At 35.6% G+C, this 13,387-nt stretch overlaps 2 protein-coding genes and 1 non-coding gene across 3 annotated transcripts; 2 read left to right on the forward strand and 1 right to left on the reverse strand.

Annotated features, from left to right (window-relative positions):
- Positions 1-377: 377 nt before the first annotated feature.
- LOC126709214 (GTP-binding protein At2g22870) lies at positions 378-3,650 on the forward strand. Its single transcript, XM_050409341.1, has 4 exons — positions 378-1,001; positions 1,808-1,877; positions 2,359-2,521; positions 3,004-3,650. Exons 1-4 carry the CDS (start codon positions 494-496, stop codon positions 3,220-3,222), a joined length of 960 nt encoding a protein of 319 aa, XP_050265298.1. The 5' UTR covers positions 378-493; the 3' UTR covers positions 3,223-3,650.
- Positions 3,651-5,398: 1,748 nt separating this feature from the next.
- On the reverse strand, positions 5,399-7,402 carry LOC126709751 (60S ribosomal protein L37-1). The gene is made up of 4 exons (XM_050410089.1): positions 7,278-7,402; positions 7,024-7,159; positions 5,705-5,806; positions 5,399-5,623 (listed from the first exon to the last, which is right to left on the reverse strand). Exons 1-4 carry the CDS (start codon positions 7,278-7,280, stop codon positions 5,574-5,576), a joined length of 291 nt encoding a protein of 96 aa, XP_050266046.1. The 5' UTR covers positions 7,281-7,402; the 3' UTR covers positions 5,399-5,573.
- Positions 7,403-9,045: 1,643 nt separating this feature from the next.
- On the forward strand, positions 9,046-9,118 carry TRNAF-GAA (transfer RNA phenylalanine (anticodon GAA)). Its single transcript has one exon. It is a non-coding gene; the product is annotated as a tRNA-Phe (tRNA).
- Positions 9,119-13,387: the final 4,269 nt, after the last annotated feature.

The following is a 13,387-nucleotide window of genomic DNA, read 5'->3' on the forward strand; positions in this document are numbered from 1 at the left end:
GCCTCACCAAACCAAGGTATGTTCTACTATTCATCCACTTGCTATACTTGAGTTCTAGAGAGAAAACTGATTTAACTGATGGAGATTCTTGGCCGGTTCACCTCGGTCACTTTCGATAGTATTTTTCTTTATGTTTAGGTCATCCAACCGACGTTGTAGCCCGAAACATTCAGCCTACTAATTTTCAAGCATCATTGATCACTAGCTTCTTCTTTTTTTTATAAATAAACCTCCCTTCAAACCAAAAAAAAAAATACTCACAACGACATGTGACATGTCGTTTCGCAAGAAACACGAGAATTAAAGAAGTTGGGCGTTTTTTAGTAGGTGGATAAAAAAACGGCGCGTTTTCAATTAAAATCCCAAGATTTATCTCCCCCACTTGTGCTGGGCTTTTCCAACACCAAGGAACAAAGCAGAGGTTTTATGGTCTGCTCTCTTTAGCCACACAGAAATATCAAGAAAAAAGGTACAAAATTTTAGATAGAACGAAATGGTAATACTTCATCACCTACCAAGATTACACTCCTCAATCTTCCTCACAAAAACACCATTTCTCTACACCCACTTCAATCTTCTCCCTAAACCCAAACTACCCACAAAAACCACATCCACCCTCTTCTCTGCACTCAACTCCACGCTCTCAACCACATCCGAACCCATCCCAATACCAACTCACAATCTCGATATCCCAGAAGAGACCCATGTCCCAATTTCAATCGAAAAGCTGTTTGTCCCACCTGATACCGATGTCTCTTCCGACACTGCCGCTTCGTTGAGTACGAGAATCTTGAAGGGTTCCAATATTGTACTGAGTAAGTACGCTAGGGACGCTCAGGTTTCGCAAGCTGACTTCGTTAAAAGCAGTGTCGACACTCAGGCTTGCCCCTCTGATGGGCTTCCTGAGTTTGCTCTTGTTGGTCGCTCCAATGTTGGCAAATCCTCGCTTCTTAACTCGATTGTTCGACGAAAAAAACTCGCCCTTACGTCGAAGAAACCTGGTCTGTTGTTACACTTTAAATTTGAGAAATGTTATTTGCAAGTTTGCAACTATTTTTTTTCTTTCTTTGTAGTTTACTATGTGAATTTTATGGTTTGAGTTTCGAGTTAGTTCAATTGGTAAACTTTCTTGTTGTCAAATAAGGGAGTTGGGTTCAAATCCTGCTTTGCATGTACCAAAAACTAACTGGTGTCTTGGCTATGTGAATTTATTGCATTTTGAAAGTGATTGTGGTGAGACTGTGAGAGTGTCTAGGCAATGCTTATGGTAACAAATGCTTATGTGAGTTGTAATGTGAGTCAGGTTAAAATGGTTAGGGTAGATTAGATATCATTGTGCTTACATTGATAGAGTGAATATTGTATGTTACTGGGAACTAGGACTATCATTGATGAAGTTTGCTTGTCTACTTCAGTGAATGACAGAAACTGTGAAGAAAGCAGTAGTGTTGTCGAGTTCTACTGTCTGAGATGAATTATTCAAGTGGCAAAGTGGCACTCCCTTCCCTTGTCACCACATTCACTAATTTAACCTTGCCTTGTAAACGGACCTACTTCTCATTATCTCAAAAATGTTCGAATTCTAGTTACCTTTTATGTTCTGTTGCTGTCACTCTTCGCCGATGTGTAATGAAATTAAGACTTTTGCGTATCTGATGGTTTACTTTGGATTTATATGTTATAAAGGATGTCTTGACAAAAACACTAACCAACTTTAAACTAGAGCTTTCAATTATATTCTGATGTGCTCTTTAGTACTTGAAAAGGATCTCCAAGTTGACTATTCATTTCCTTTTTTGCCTTCTAGGGAAGACACAATGCATCAACCATTTTAGGATCAATGATAGCTGGTACCTGGTGGATCTGCCTGGATATGGGTATGTCTGAAAGCTATGAGTACTTGCTTCTTCTGTGGTTCCCTTGTTTATTTTATAATATGTGAAAATGGTGAAGTTGAGGACTAAGACATCAATTGATTGATAGGATATGAGCTGTGCTTTTTAGGGAATTAAAAAACTTCCAGGTCTTCAAAAAGTAGCATTTCTTCTAGGTCTTGGTTCTGGTGGGTTAATTTGTTTTACTTTTACTTTATTGCCTGGGAGAGCATTGTCTGATATATTTTAGATAGAAATTTAAAAAACATTTTGATCTGCTTTTAATTTTCTAACATGGTATCAGACTTGCAACAAATTTTATAATGCCTTCAGGTTTTGCAAGTATTTGTGTGTTTGGACTACAAATTTTTTTTTTTTTTTTGGGTCAAGAGAACCATCTCTCAGCAGGAGGTTGATTCTGCTGTTTATAACCTGATCATTTAAACTCTATGTCATGACATTGTCCGTTGTGAATGCTTAATAGGTATGCAGCAGCACCACATGAACTTCGCATAGATTGGGAAAAATTTACCAAAGACTACTTCCTGAACCGATCAACACTGGTTTCTGTGTTCCTTCTTATAGATGCTAGCATTCCTGCCAAGAAAATTGATCTTGAGTATGCTAGTTGGCTGGGTGAGAATCAGGTACTCTCATTTTCTGTAATCTTTAACAGGAAAAACAAAGATATGTTTATGTGAAATGATTAAAACGACCAGGACTAGATCTTTAAACTATTCAATAATTTCAAACCATTAATCCTGTCTTTATTGACTTATTTCCCATGTTTATTGGTGTCTATCAATAGTAATGATTTATGTTTTCAATCTGTCAGCTCCCCTTCTTTTGACTGTTTACAGCCAGTTAAAATGGTTGTACCCACTGAACAAAACTCCCACTTGTTTTAACTTGATGGGTACTAAGTATATTGGCAACAACAATATGTTTTTGGCTTGAGTTTAAGAAGGGCTCAACAAACACTTCTCCGTGACTGCTGCTTCTGCTTTTCATGTTGGGCATAACTATTTAATTGTGCAAGGAAGGGAATAGGAAGATGAACAAGAATGTAATATTGTAGCTATTCTTTCAAAAGGGAAAGATGTATGACGGCTTATATATGTTCTTACAGGTTCCCATGACATTGGTCTTCACCAAATGTGACAAGCGGAAGAAGAGAAAGAATGGGGGGAAAAGACCAGAAGAAAATGTGAATGATTTTCAGGAGTTGATACGTGGCTGCTTCCAGACTGCACCACCATGGATTATGACTAGCAGTGTTACCAATCAGGGTCGTGATGAAATACTACTCCATATGGCTCAGCTACGCAACTACTGGCTCAAGCACTAAGTGATACATTATCAAGCTTCTTGTTCCCATAATTTCACAGGTGCACATGTTCCTGACTAAGAAAAGAGGAAAGTGCTTCATCTTGATGTACAAGATTGTTAATTGCTGATTTCTATCATCATGAAGTCCCCGTGAAGCAGTGGTAAGGCCCTGAACTAATCAACAGATAAGCAGAAAAGGAGAGTACTCAGAAAGGCAGAGCCGGATTTTCTACAATAGGAGCCTGCAAGTCCTACATTACAATTCAATTCTATGAAATTGTTTCTCTTTTTCTTTTTGGTAAGATCAATGATTCAATTTCTTCAGCTTTACACTTAGAAAGGCAGTACTTTATAGGTGAGGAACTTTTTTCATGTGGAGGGGAAAATATGGTTCTTGATTGTATGTTCTACAACTTCATGTAGTAAATCTACTCAAACCTTTATTTATTTTGGTAAGGTTTTGCTAGTAGAAAAATGCTATGTTTGTAACATTTTCACAGCAAATCCTAAGTGGTAGATTGTTATTGGTTGTTATAAATGGGCAAAAAAGTAATTTTAAGTTGTAGATTCAAATTAAAACCAATAACTACTTGTCACATATGATTTGTTGTGAAAATATTGTGAAAATGTTGTGGATGTAGCACTTCTTTTTGCTAATATAGATATGGTTGTCTTGTCTCAATTTATTTTTTGGCCCGAAGTTTCCAATGTTCTTGGAGTCTTTGGCACTCTCATTGTTGCACGTCAAAACATGATATTATTATCAGCAAAACATAGATGTTTGATTTTTGGCCCTCCTCTACTTGTCAGAATTCTATGTTTGCTTCTTTCCATTCCTGCCTTCCTCAAGAGAGTTGTGAAGTCTTCTACACAGAACAAGAATCAAGAAGCCGATTGGGACAGCCAAAACCCAACCCCACCTTGCCCCATTGTTGAATCAGCTAATTTTGCCCCATCCTCTGCCTTGCTCCTTCCATCAGGTTGAGGAAAATCTGCCATATTAGAGGCAGGTCTATCCGGGTCTTGTGAAACAAGACTCGGTTGACAGAGGAATGGCATGAGGAAAGACAAAAGAAATGAAGGAAAATGTTTTCCTTTACTCAAATGCAAAAACATTTTCCATCTTGCTAAGGTATTTTCTGTTAATTTTGAAAAATCTATTTCGTTAACCAAACCCTTTTTCAAAACAAAGCAAACAGGGCATCAAGCAAACTAAGCTTTAAATTCTTTCTCAGTGCATCTTTTGCTTTGGGGCAAATGGTGATGCCTGAAATTCTGTCTTCTTTTGAAGACAAATGTCCAAATTCAAATTAAGATATCAGCTTCTAGTTTTTAATGCTATCATTTTAGGCATAACAAAGAATGGAATGCTTCAAGCATAAGACACTCCAAAGTTCAGTACGAAGAACATCAATACACATTCACACAACAGTGAGATACCAGAAGGTCCATACAGTCTCCAGAATAATCCAACCTCCATTATGTATTTGTATCAATGCAATGCACAAAACACATCCATAACAATTAAAATGCAATTGCTGTTTGGCCTATAAGCACAGAACTTGGTTTTCAAGTTGGCTTAGCTCTATAAACACATCATCGACTTTCTAAGCTGGTTGAAATCCTTTGTTCTACCTAGAAATATTCACTAGCAGCAAAGCAAATCAATCTTTTCTTAAAACCCGTGTCTGACAAAGATTATTAAGAAATTAAACCAAAATGTGAAAACATTTACACCAAAAATATATAAATTAGAAAGATATATCAAACCACGAAAAAAATAAATAAATAAATAAACCCTATGATAAATGCCAGAGTTCATCTAACATGGTTAGTCAATAATCCACATTTGGAGAACGGAACGCTTGTTATTGCCCAGTGGTTGAAATATTGAGAATTGTACTTGGTAAAGAAAGTGAAAGCTGAAATATTAAGATTTATACTTGGTAAAGAAAGTGAAAGCTTGCATCCGGTATAGGCCCAGAACCATCAATACTCTCTTTTTAATCCATTAACTATCTCATGGAAGAACCATAATGGAATGAATTTCACAACATGCCATGAAAGCAACAGTCATCACAAGCCAATCAATGACGAAAAACATAAAATTGAGACAAAAAATTAAACATCAAACAAGAAATAATCACATCTGGCACAGGCATTGAAAAACTAAAAATGAAGAGAACAGAGAGACATATGAAAATAGTGACCATTGATTATCAAATTCAAGCCGAGATAATTATAAGTCTCCAACATCGCAAACAACTCATGACTTGTAACAATAAGTAACTCTCTTTAAACAGTGATCCAAAAATTGTTTGAGAATTCAAGAATATCAAACAAAACTGAATAACATTGCTCTTATGAACTTTAAGAGGATGCAGCGGCTGTTCCCTTGTTCCTGGGCGTTGCTTGGGTGCCTAAATAAACAAAAAAAGATGATCAATCAGCCAAAACATATTGATACAATTCGTGCATACAGTAGATAAACAAACATTTACCTTCTCTAAAATTAGTCTTGAACCTGCGTGGCACGTTACGGAGATACCTCATTCGGCCAGTTCCGGTTGTCTTTCGGCGGATAGCCTTCACACTCCAGTTATCTGAAACCAAACCCAGACAACAGCTCACATCAAGATACATGTATCTCAAGAGTATTATAAACACCTTAATTAACTTCAATGCTTAAAAAACCTAAGGTGCAGTATGGTAAGCATCTATACTAAAACCCTCTGTCCTCAAAACTTGGTACAAAATACTTTAAAAAGCAACAACAGGCAATCAAAATGCCAACCACCCAACCAAGCTAAAAGTTTCAGGAGATTGTGCATGGCCAAGTGAAGAACAAAAGTTTGAAACACCCATCAGCAAAAACCAACAGAGACGAAAGTCAAAATGCACCAAAACAGATTACCAAATCCATCAGCTTACAAATCATCAGATAACTGACACCAATGAAGAAATGAAAATTTTCTTAGAGCTAAAATAATGCTTATTCTTGTTGTAAGTTCATTAAGAAAACACTCAAACTTCACAAATCAAAGTAGTAGTTTTATGCTCCATTTTCACTTGTGGTGTATTTGGATGCCAGGATTTGGGCACATGGATTTGGATTTGGGGGAATTAAAATCCAAAAAGCTTGTTTGGATAGTTTACAAAAGCGTCAAGGATTTGGATTTGACAAATCTGCCAAGGATTTTAAACCTTAAAATCCTTTGAATTTGAAATAACTTCTAAATCCGTAGAATTTTAGAAATCCATATGAATGACATACTTAAATATTTATGGATTTGAAATTAAGGCATTTCAAATTCATCACTCTCAAATTCAAATTCAAGTATCTAAACGCAACCTTGGGGTTTAATGTCAAAAAACTAAACCTAACACACAAAGTGTCACACCAATCATTTGTTCTAGTAGATTCTCCAACCAACCAAACAAAGCATATAATAAAACAAACAACAAGAACAAAACTCAACTAAGCAAAACAAAACATGTCAATTAAGGAAGTAACATGAACTATGACTTCAATAGAATAGAATGCAGGAGAAGAATATATGTGGCCGACCCTAACCAATCTGTTGAGAATCCATAGTCTACCCCAAAAAAATGGGACTAAACCTTTGTTGTTGTATATTGTAACAAAAAAATTGTTTCTGAATATCGAAAATGAAAAGGCAAAATATTTCAAAATTTTCAGTTTCTTTTTGGAATTTGAGAAAAACCCAATTCACCAAACAAGTCAATAAAGAATAAATCTAGCTTCCTTTATATATTAAACATAGAAAATAAAAGAAACCCAGAAAATCAGATCACATACATTTTCTGACACGGGCAGCTGGATAGGCACAAGCGGAGCAGCGACTCTTCTGGAGATGGAAGCTTCTGCGCCCACATCGCACACACAGCGTGTGGGTCTTGTTCCTCCTCTTACCAAAACTCCCTGTTCCTTTTCCCTATTCATTCATTTCCATATAAAAAATTCATTTTACATACACATATTAATATAAAACAAAACAAACAGACCCTTGTAAAAGCTAGAGAGATTGAGATTGAGAGAAAGAGAGAGAGTACCATTTCTTTTGTTGCAGAGAGAAGCCCTGAGCTAGGTTTTTGAGGAAGGAAGAGTTTCTTTGTGGCTTTTGAGAGTTTTGATATTAATATAGCGATGTGAATTAGGGTTTTGATTTTTTTTTTTTGGTTTTGGACTGTTGGATCGTTGACTTATTGGTCCGGGTTCTGATCCATGTTAACAGGCCCAAATGAATGTGGGCCTTGTGAATTTTGACTACTTTATATATCTTTGGTCAATGGGCCTTCTGGTCATTGTTGCACTGAAAATTCAACCCAAACCAATAACGAAATTTTAAAGTTGTATTAGGCCAGAACTCAGAAGTATACAATGGACCTCACGACGTGTGCCCACGTATAAACAATGGCTTTTTTTTTTTTTAAGAGATCTTTTTGAAATCAAAGATAGAGGGTAAGTAGATAACACCAAAAGACCTTATATCAAAGGTCGTTTGTTTTAAGTAGGACAATGTTTTTCTCTAAGTCTTCGCAATGAAAGTACAAAGTTGTTATTGCTCATAGTCTAACGAAATATACTATAAATGTCTCAGAATTTTATTTTTTGAATGGAAAATGTAAGGACCAGATTTGAAATTCTAACCCAACAAATAGATGGACTGAGACTTAAAAAGCTCAAAACAATGAATTTGTAAAGAATGAGTTGGAAAACTAGGTTTTAATGAATCAGACGGACACAAAAGTAAATTTAGACGACAAGAAGATGTAAATAGACAGGTTTATAATGAAGAAAATTGTCCTCGGCAAAGTCTAAGGAGATCCGTTCTTATATATATTTTTCAGATTTAATTACAAAGTCAGTTCTTGATGCTATAGTAATTTTCTCTCTTTTTCTCGATCCCTTATTCATGGAGGATCTCCTTTGTTATATAGTCCCTCTTGGACTATCTTAATCCTACGCTTGTTGATCATTTGAGCCACTACTTGAGTGTTTGTCCCATCAGACACCCTTTTTAGCTTTCTGTAAATTGTGGTAGTCAAGGCAGCACTGTTCAAGAGTTTTTTCCACATAAATGCCGCCAGAAAGTTAGCTGCAGGCATTAAATGCGGTGACAACAATTTTTCCTTAGATATTTCCTAACTCCCATTCTTCCAGTACGTTTATAATGCACGTCCTTTTTAGTGAAATTTCGTGAAAGGTCACTTTGAGTGATAGAATACGCATTTGATCTATGCTTCGTTCATCTGAGGGGATACTCCTCCTCGGACCACCTTCCCTAGCCTTTCTGTTTGAATCTTACTCATGAGATTCTGAGATCGACACCCTCACTACTGTTTATCAGTTCTAGGATCAACTAACGTCATCGGCTAAGGCTCAAGGCCCAATATACGAATTTGGACCCTCACCCCCATAGAAAATGTCTCACCATAGTTTTTTTATTTATTATTATTTATGTAATCCATGTTAATATAGCCGGCTTCTCTTAACAACAGCTTTATGTCCTTCCTCTCAAAAAAAAGAAAAAAAGAAAAAAAAAGAAAGGGGTGCAATGATTCAGAAAAAAGAAAAAAAAAAAAAAAGACAAGGATTGTAATGGGGTTAATGGGCACGTTAGAGAAAATTGATAGTATTACTATTATATATCATTATCAGGCATTAGCTGTCTGTAGTCTGTCTTGACTCTTGACCCACTGGCCACTAGGCACTAGGCAGTAATGGCTTATGACTTATGAGCTCTCTTCACGAAAATGAAATGGTTACGATGAATATTTGTCTACTATTAATTATAATGGGAAACTATAGCTCCAAGCAGCGGGGATAGCTCAGTTGGGAGAGCGTCAGACTGAAGATCTGAAGGTCGCGTGTTCGATCCACGCTCACCGCATTTTTACTGTTTTTTTCTTTTTTTTGCTATCTATCTCCCTTATTCGTATGTCTGCTAGAACTTGCAAGATGGTCGCCAAAAACAACGTTATTCTCTCTGCAAAATTACATATCTTTTCCTTCCCTCGCTCTTTTTGTCTGCTGAAGTTACAGTATATTTTCGTTTTGTCTTATAAATGAACTTGCATTACCATATCTTTTTATTCCTCGATCGGACCTCTTTTTATATAAAATTTCACCTACTCTCTCTTTACCTTTTGTCTTTGTGTTGTGTGGTCTGAAGTGAGGTGATGCGGCAATGCTACTTGTGTGAAGCATTGCAATTAGATGAGTTTATTTTGTTTGTTGGGTAAGAATATAGTTGTACCTTGAAAATAGTTATGTAACTTTAAAGCTAGCTGTACATTAATTCTCTTTTGAGATGAAAATAAATAGGTTCAAACAAAGCATGGAGAAATCTTGAAGATAGACAAGTATAAAGAAAGAAAGAAAGAAAGAAAGAATATACACAGCATGTGTGAGAAAAGAGAGAGAAAGGTCGAAGATGCTCATAATTTTACTTGCCACACGCTATTGCAAAGAAATAGCAAAAGTTTGAATGTGATGTGAGGGAGAGGAGACTCATGAATTTGTACAAAGAAAGTCTATTGGCATGGGGTCTCCCATTGATATAATCTTCTTATAAAGCTTATGATAATTGATAAATCCGTCGTCTTCAGTATTAATTATGCATGTGGCATGCAAGGCATGTGTGAACATATTTTGACCAGAAAAGAGTAGGGAGTAGGCATATGTTTGAATTAAGAGTGGAAGGCGTCACATCTCCACGAATGCTATGTAAGTGCTCCAAATAATGGAGTATATTCTAGTCTTCTAGATACAATTATTGTACTCAAAATTTGAACTCATAAACAAAGTGGGTTGCTCTAATTAATGGTATGACTTTTTGTTATACTTGGATTTAGATTGTAAAAGTAATGTGTGGTTTTCTGTTGACTCCTAATTTGGATGTATATTGCATCATAGGACATATGGCTTAGATTATTCTTCACTTTTTTCTTCTCTTCGGTCTCATTAGTGTAATTTGGACAAGCAAAACAATAATAGAAAAAAAATAACTTTACATGACAACTCCATTTTTCACCTTTAACGTCTATGTTAGTGGTGTATTCTTGTATCCAAGTGTTAAGATGGGACCAGATAGCAATCAAGAGAGCCATTCATTTGACAAACATGGTGACATTTACAGGACATGCTATGGAGTGTTCACAGAGGACTTCTTATTTTATTTAGGTGCATCAAAGGATATATGACTTGGATTATTCTTCACTTCTTTCTTCTCTTTGGTGTTATTAGTGTGATTTGGACTAGCAAAACAATAATTGAAAAAATAACTTTACATGACAACTCCATTTTTCGCCTTAACGTCTAAGTTAGTGGTGTATTCTTGTTCCTAAATGTTAAGATGAGACCAGATAGCAATCAAGAGAGCCATTCATTTGACAAACATGGTGACATTTACAGGACATGCTTTGGAGTGCTCACAGAGGACTTCTTATTTTATTCGGGTGCATCATAGGATATATGACTTGGACTATTCTTCACTTCTTTCTTCTCTTTGGTCTAATTAGTGTGATTTGGACAAACAAAACAATAATAGAAAAAATAACTTTACATGACAACTCCATTTTTCGCCTTAATGTCTAAGTTAGTGATGTATTCTCATACCCAAGTGTTAAGAAGGGACCGGATAGCAATCAAGAGAGCCATTCATTTGACAAACGTGGTGATATTTATAGGACATGCTTTGGAGTGCTCATAGAGGACTTCTTATTTTCTTTGGGTGCATCATAGAATAAATGACTTAGATCATTCTTCTCTTCAGTCTCATTAGTGTAATTTGGACAAGCAAAACAATAATAGAAAAAAATAACTTTACATGACAACTCCATTTTTTGCCTTAACGTCTATGTTAGTGGTGTATTCTCGTATCCAAGTGTTAAGATGGGACTGGATAGCAATCAAGAGAGCCATTTATTTGACAAACGTGGTGACATTTACAAGATATGCTTTAGAGTGCTTATAGAGGACTTCTTATTTTCTTCCGGTGCATCACAAGATATATGACTTGGATTATTCTTCACTTCTTTCTTCTCTTTGGTCTCATTACTTAAAGCTCTACCTCTTATAGAAATTTCAAATGGGCTGTTAATCCTATCTATTTAAGAGTCTAAATTCTACCAAACCAATGCACATATTACACATTAAGAGAGTTTCAAATTATATATTAATAGTGTAGCATTAAACTACAAGTTAGCATAAGTGGTAAAATCTTTGATAGTTGAAATAAGAGATTTGAGATTCAATTCTTGCCTACACCAAAAATTGATTGTTGTCTTGGTCTGATGATAAAGAATAAATAGACGTCATAAGTTGAAATTCTATAAATAAATAACCCTACAAGTTTAAGGTACCACAAAAGGAAGGGAGAAAATGGAAATAAAAAAAATACACTATAGTATAAAATCTCACCAATATAAGGTAATGGTTTTTTGTCCTAATAAAGACAAATAATACTTTCCATGAACAAAAGGAAAATCTTGAAGAATATTACATATATTAGTGAAAGAGACCCTTCAAGATCTCTAATGATTTAGTTGATTGTAACTTCAAGTTCTTGAAGCAATCTCCGAAGTAAGACAGGAGACTAGGAGAGTGAGAGTTTAGAACACCCGCGCAGTGTTTTACCACCTGGCCTTCAATTCTCAAGTCAAATTACACTCCTTTGCTTTTAGTGGAATCATAGAATTGGTTCCATTTAAAGTCTTAAGGACCGTTGCCCTCTGACCATTAAATTTACTTTGTAATTTGAACAAGTGCCGCTAAATCCAAAGGCATTCAAAATTGTTTTGCAAATGAGTGAATTTGGGCCTATGAAAGTACTTTAAAAAAGAAAAAGAAAAAGAAAAAAAGAAGACAAATCGCAAAATCCATTACTTTAGCCAAAACTGCCAAATGCCCAATTGCTCAAGATTGACCCAAAGGCCAATTCAAGGCTATTTGAAAGGCCCATCACCATTGAGTGTTCATTTTCATGATCCATCAAATTTAGCACGTTTTGAGGGCTCTTCAGATTGACCCAATTGATTTATTCTTTCACTGTATGGTTCAATCCTACACCAGCTCTAGGGGAGTGTAGGGAGCAGTGGCATGGTAGACTATGGTGTAGTCTTGAAGCTCACCCTTGCATATCCTATTCACTCTATGTTGTGCTTAGAAACATATGTATAAAAGCCATAGCATTAGTCTTGGTGGAGGCAAATTGCTAAAATGCTAAATTTATCAACTAAATATAATAAAATGTTGTATCAAAAAAAAAAATAATAATAATAATAAAAAGCTTGAAAAGCCAAATTTTTTAGTTGCTGAGCTAGCACTGTAGCTTAGATGCTAAAAAAAATTAAAATTTATTAAAAGGTATATTATTTTATTGTGTTGTTGGTGGTAGTTATTATTTATTGTAGTAGATATATTATTTTATTATGTTGAATGCTAAAATAAAATCAGCCGCCGTTGGGATTGCCAAATGCAAGACAAGCACCTTTCCCTAAATTATGTCTAAACGTGGGGCAAAGAGTTCAATGAGAATTTCACACCTCAACCCTTGGATTTCAATCTAAAAAGCCAAGAGTTTCATGTATAAAAAGGAAGTAGACATTTTGTAGAAAGGAGGTAGCAAAAACCAAAGTTCACACTACTCCAAAGGAACTTAATCTCATACCCATTTGCCTTAGAGATGTTCAATACTCTTATCCTCCAATTCAGCAAGTCCTACGTTGAGTCTACTTTATTTAGTAACACAACCTAAGTGTCATTTCTCTTGCTTCATCACCATTCTTTAGAGTACTATAAAAATCTCCCAAAACACAAAACACTATCTTTGGCACTTTGTCTTGTAACAACTCAGGTACACCTCCTCTCTCTACCACTCACTCATATATTCTTTACTTTTATTTTATTTTATTTTTTATAATCATTTTTTTTTTGGTAAAAAGGAAATTCATTAACAAACTAAAAAGCCTCAACGGAGGTTACAAACCGGTCATACAAAGTGCCCATGGCATCTAATCTAATAAGCAGATCCACCTCTGAAGGAGGGTGGATAAAAATAGTAAAATCTTGGTCCAACATAGCACCTCGCCTAGCTAAGTTGTCGGCACACTTATTAGTTTCTCTGAAGCAATGCAGAAGTCTAACATTCGGAATCTTC

Source organism: Quercus robur, chromosome 12 (genome assembly GCF_932294415.1).
Source record: "Quercus robur chromosome 12, dhQueRobu3.1, whole genome shotgun sequence".
Taxonomy (NCBI): domain Eukaryota; kingdom Viridiplantae; phylum Streptophyta; class Magnoliopsida; order Fagales; family Fagaceae; genus Quercus; species Quercus robur.

Bases quoted from the DNA above. Each gene is read 5' to 3' on its own strand.
- LOC126709214 (XM_050409341.1), top strand. From the start codon at position 494: ATGGTAATACTTCATCACCTACCAAGATTACACTCCTCAATCTTCCTC. The intron at 1,878-2,358 runs GTATGTCTGAAA...AATGCTTAATAG, and splicing joins GTGGATCTGCCTGGATATGG to GTATGCAGCAGCACCACATG. The intron at 2,522-3,003 runs GTACTCTCATTT...ATGTTCTTACAG, and splicing joins GTTGGCTGGGTGAGAATCAG to GTTCCCATGACATTGGTCTT.
- LOC126709751 (XM_050410089.1), bottom strand. The intron at 5,807-7,023 runs GTATGTGATCTG...GTTTGGTTTCAG, and splicing joins AGCTGCCCGTGTCAGAAAAT to ATAACTGGAGTGTGAAGGCT. The intron at 5,624-5,704 runs GTAAATGTTTGT...TTGTTTATTTAG, and splicing joins CAAGACTAATTTTAGAGAAG to GCACCCAAGCAACGCCCAGG.